Raw genomic sequence first — 5,316 nt, forward strand, 5'->3', positions numbered from 1 at the left:
ATAAACATTATGCTTTCCTAGGTAGATGCCCTAGTTCCGGACCCCCAGGGCAGTCAACACCAATTTCCACTTGTGGGTCTGCTTAATCTTCGCATACAGATACAATGTTTTAAAGTTCTCTAACGATTTATGGGAAGGCAGACTTGTCGTTTTCAGCGACATGCTAATTAAGAAACATCGCTCTCTCATTCATTAAAAGCAAGCTTGCATTCACCTAATTAACTGGAATTGTTAAAATAGCTGTTTGTGTTTACGGATCGTTAACGAAATGACAACGACATGCTATCACTCCATCAAGTTTAGCCATAGGTTCTTTTGAAGTCTGAAACAAAATTGCATAGCACGGAGAGTGGTGGTTTACAGGGCATAATATATTCGTAACAGAAGCCATCGGGATACCTCATATTACAACAAAGCTCATATAACGCAGATATGCAAATGTAAATATATTGCATACAACCCCCTGAAGTGCCGTACATATCCGGTGCATTAGTAACTCCTTTGAAAGGACGCATGTAACAAATACTTTAAAAAGTAGCAAAATATTCCAATACTGCATCAAATTAATAATGAATAGATCAGAACTTACCTTGTTCAAAGCTCAACAAGCAGGTGTTTGTTACGGGTAAGCGTTGTTCTCAAAGAGGTTGCACTAAAAAGAACACTGTTATCCAGTGGCGATCTGGATCACCATATAACGTAATGTCCAGAGACCAAACCAGGTATGTATCAACAGATGTGGATAGCAGTGCTGTCGGTATGATGGCAAAGTCTATCGATCGAAATATAAGCTGTTCCTATAGGAAAGGCTCGGCGATGAGTCCGGTTTCTGTGTTTTTACTAATTGCTGTTAAGGTCTAAGATACCAATCTGCCATATCAACCCAAAATATACCATCTGACGTCTTTTCCTTTAGCGTCATATAGCCCTACGGCCGATTAGTGTCTGTTTTCTTCAATTTCATTTGTATATCGACTTTAATATCTTTATCTCTTGCCAATGATACTTATCTGTGTAGTCATCTGGCTAATTTGGGGACGCGTTTATATCTATCAAATTCGGTCAATATACAATACAGACCTTTCCTACTTTATACAATTATTGACTTTTGTGGAGGTGTACACGAGACTGTACGAACCTTGTCAAGAGTTTGTTCATCGAGGTCGCAGGCCGAGGTGGACAAAACTCTTGACCAGGTCCGTATAGTCTCGTGTACAGAACACAAAAGACAATACCCGGTATCTGTTTTGTAAAATGGCCAACTAAAACCAATCAAATGAATAAAAAAAAATGCCAACGCTCCTGTCCAAATCATGTTGACTAAAGTTTTCAAAGTCGGCATGCAGCCCGACCTTTAGAACTTGAATATTGCAGGAATACTTTTGTTGCACCTATCAATAACGTATTTTTTCGGGTGTTCAACAAGTCTTTTTTTCAAAATATAATTCCTCTGCGTTTATATAGCTAAACGTTGTTTGGGGTATCTCGTCTGCCATGCTTTAAAAAGGTGATGCCGAACAATCGTTTATTTCCAGCATTCTGATTGGCTGTTGTTCAAAGTAACATGATGCGGGATTGGAGGCAAAGATTGCCGACCTGTTCGTGCTAAAATATCACGAACAGGTCCGCAATGCCTGGAGAATTTCCAAGTCGTGCTATGTTTAGCACGAACATGTATAGTGACTGATAGGTCCTTCTGTGGAAAAAAGGAAATTGGCCAATGAAAATGAAGCAAACACTCCAGCCATATTGTTGCCTGAACATTGGTTCTCCCATTTGATCAGAGTGTTATCCACTTTTGCCGGCAATGATGAGTTACGGGGGTAATAGTTATCAATAATACAAAGAAAACGAAATTCATTCAAGATAATTTTGCTTATAGAAAATATATATCCTGAACAAAAACTTGAAAATATTGCTTTAATCCAATCGAATAAAAATGTACCATGTCCGATTTCATTTCAGAACGAAGGGCATACCAATTCAAAGTAATGAGTTGTATTATGCAAGTAAATCAATATATGTAGGTGCCAAACTGTCGGTCACATATCGAATAGCAGAATCAGAATATACAACCAGCACCAGACTCCATAGAAATATAAACACCACATATGTATTCCATGAAATGTAGGAAGATTGGACTAGATGTCACGGTGTAAAGACATTTAAAAGTTATTTTATATATTATCATTGTTTATGTATAAATGAGTACGTTACTTGAACCTAGATATGATGAATAGCATTCTACTTAATAAGTAAAAAGCGGTATGTGAAAAACCAATAAGTCAATAATTAATATCCGGCTAATATTCCTGGAACACTTGTACATATTTTCAAAATGGTGGTGAAATCTCTAAAGTAAAGTATACTACACTGAAATAAAACTAAATAAAATGAGCTTTACTCTGACCGTATCTAACTCGTCTGCTTCTCTCTATCGTGATCGAAATGGCCTTTGGTACACAGGATGTATTGATGCCGGATATCATGTCCAACACGTGAGCAGTAATGCCTACGGCGGTATGGCTTCATCAGACATAGATATAAGTTTGTGGATCAGATGAAGTGGACAAAGGCTCAGCATATCTCAGTCTGTGTTCTATAGAATCCCATTATACGTGTGGAGTATGGTACATCACACACAGAAACAATGGCGTGTTAGATGTGACAACTAGGGACATCACACACAGAAACAATGGCGTGTTAGATGTGACAACTAGGGACATCAAACATAGAAACAATGGCGTGTTAGATGTGACAACTAGGGACATCAAACATAGAAACAATGGCGTGTTAGATGTGACAACTAGGGACATCAAACATAGAAACAATGGCGTGTTAGATGTGACAACTAGGGACATCAAACATAGAAACAATGGCGTGTTGTTAGATGTTACAACTAGTGACATCAAACATAGAAACAATGGCGTGTTGTTAGATGTTACAACTAGTGACATCATACACGGAAACAATGGCGTGTTGTTAGATGTTACAACTAGTGACATCAAACATAGAAACAATGGCGTGTTGTTAGATGTTACAACTAGTGACATCAAACATAGAAACAATGGCGTGTTAGATGTGACAACTAGGGACATCAAACATAGAAACAATGGCGTGTTGTTAGATGTTACAACTAGTGACATCAAACATAGAAACAATGGCGTGTTGTTAGATGTTACAACTAGTGACATCATACACGGAAACAATGGCGTGTTGTTAGATGTTACAACTAGTGACATCAAACATAGAAACAATGGCGTGTTGTTAGATGTTACAACTAGTGACATCATACACGGAAACAATGGCGGGTTGTTAGATGTGACAACTAGTGACATCAAACACAGAAACAATGGTGTGTTGTAAGTTATGACAACTAGGGACATCATACACAGAAACAATGGTGTGTTGTTAGATGTGACAACTACGGACATCAAATACAGAAACAATGGCGGGTTGTAAGATGTCACAACTAGCGGCATCAAATACAAAAACAATGGCAACTTGTAAGATGTGACAACTACGGACATCAAACACAGAAACAATGGCGTGTTGTTAGATATGACAACTAGTGACATCACACACAGAAACAATGGTGTGTTGTTAGATATGACAACTAGTGACATCAACAAAGAAACAATGGCGTGTTGTTAAATGTGACAACTAGTGACTTCACACACGGAAACAATGGCGTGTTGTAAGATACGACAACTAGGGACATCAAACACAGAAACAATGGCGTGTTGTCAGATAGGACAACTAGGGACATCAAACACAGAAACAATGGCGTGTTGTCAGATAGGACAACTAGGGACATCAAACACAGAAACAATGGTGTGTTGTTAGTTACGACAACTAGGGACATCAAACACAGAAACAATGGTGTGTTGTAAGTTATGACAACTAGTGACATCAAACACAGAAACAATGGTGTGTTGTAAGTTATGACAACTAGTGACATCAAACACAGAAACAATGGTGTGTTGTAAGTTATGACAACTAGTGACATCAAACAGAAACAATGGTGTGTTGTAAGTTATGACAACTAGTGACATCAAACACAGAAACAATGGTGTGTTGTAAGATGTGACAACTAGCGACATCAAACACAGAAACAATGGTGTGTTGTAAGTTATGACAACTAGTGACATCAAACACAGAAACAATGGTGTGTTGTAAGATGTGACAACTAGCGACATCAAACACAGAAACAATGGCGTGTTGTCAGATAGGACAACTAGGGACATCAAACACAGAAACAATGGTGTGTTGTAAGTTATGACAACTAGTGACATCAAACACAGAAACAATGGTGTGTTGTAAGATGTGACAACTAGCGAGATCAAACACAGAAACAATGGTGTGTTGTAAGTTATGACAACTAGTGACATCAAACACAGAAACAATGGCGTATTGTAAGATGTGACAACTACGGACATCAAACACAGAAACAATGGTGTGTTGTTAGATGTGACAACTAGTGACATCAAACACAGAAACAATGGTGTGTTGTTATTTACGATAACTAGTGACATCACACAGAAACAATGGTGTGTTGTTAGATGTGACAACTAGTGACATCAAACACAGAAACAATGGTGTGTTGTTATTTACGACAACTAGTGACATCACACAGAAACAATGGTGTGTTGTAAGATATGACAACTAGCGACATCAAACACAGAAACAATGGTGTGTTGTAAGATATGACAACTAGCGACATCAAGCACAGAAACAATGGTGTGTTGTAAGATATGACAACTAGTGACATCACACAGAAACAATGGTGTGTTGTAAGATGTGACAACTAGTGACATCAAACCCAGAAATAATGGCGTGTTGTTATTTACGACAACTAGCGACATCAAACACAGAAACAATGGTGTGTTGTTATATGTGACAACTAGTGACTTCACACACGGAAACAATGGCGTGTTGTCAGATACGACAACTACGGACATCACACACAGAAACAATGGCGTGTTGTAAGTTATGATAACTAGTGACATCACACAGAAACAATGGTGTGTTGTTAGTTACGACAGCTAGCGACATCAAACACAGAAACAATGGTGTGTTGTAAGATATGACAACTAGTGACATCACACAGAAACAATGGCGGGTTGCTATTCTTGCATGTGGTTGATTATGACAATGTTTTGCATTTAATTTTGCATTCATGATCTTATTAATAATTGAAAATATTTTGGTTGTAAAACATTCTGAACGGAGGAAATAAAGAGAATAATAATACATATAATAGAAATTCCGGTACGAAAACTTTAGTTATGACTAGAATCACTTTCACAACGCCAA

At 37.9% G+C, this 5,316-nt stretch overlaps 1 protein-coding gene across 1 annotated transcript; it reads left to right on the top strand.

Annotated features, from left to right (window-relative positions):
* Positions 1–702: 702 nt before the first annotated feature.
* On the top strand, positions 703–3,366 carry LOC117334835. Its single transcript, XM_033894653.1, has 2 exons — positions 703–757; positions 2,561–3,366. The coding sequence occupies exons 1-2, from the start codon at positions 703–705 to the stop codon at positions 3,364–3,366; spliced, it is 861 nt and encodes a 286-aa protein (XP_033750544.1).
* The last annotated feature ends 1,950 nt before the right edge of the window (positions 3,367–5,316 follow it).

Source organism: Pecten maximus, chromosome 9, assembly GCF_902652985.1.
Source record: "Pecten maximus chromosome 9, xPecMax1.1, whole genome shotgun sequence".
NCBI classification, from domain to species: Eukaryota; Metazoa; Mollusca; class Bivalvia; order Pectinida; family Pectinidae; genus Pecten; species Pecten maximus.

What these genes read in the sequence shown, in the direction of transcription:
- LOC117334835 (XM_033894653.1), top strand. Translation starts at nt 703, where the DNA reads ATGTCCAGAGACCAAACCAGGTATGTATCAACAGATGTGGATAGCAGT. An exon ending in TGTGGATAGCAGTGCTGTCG is followed by an intron (nt 758 to 2,560) that starts GTATGATGGCAA and finishes TTTGTGGATCAG; the next exon opens with ATGAAGTGGACAAAGGCTCA.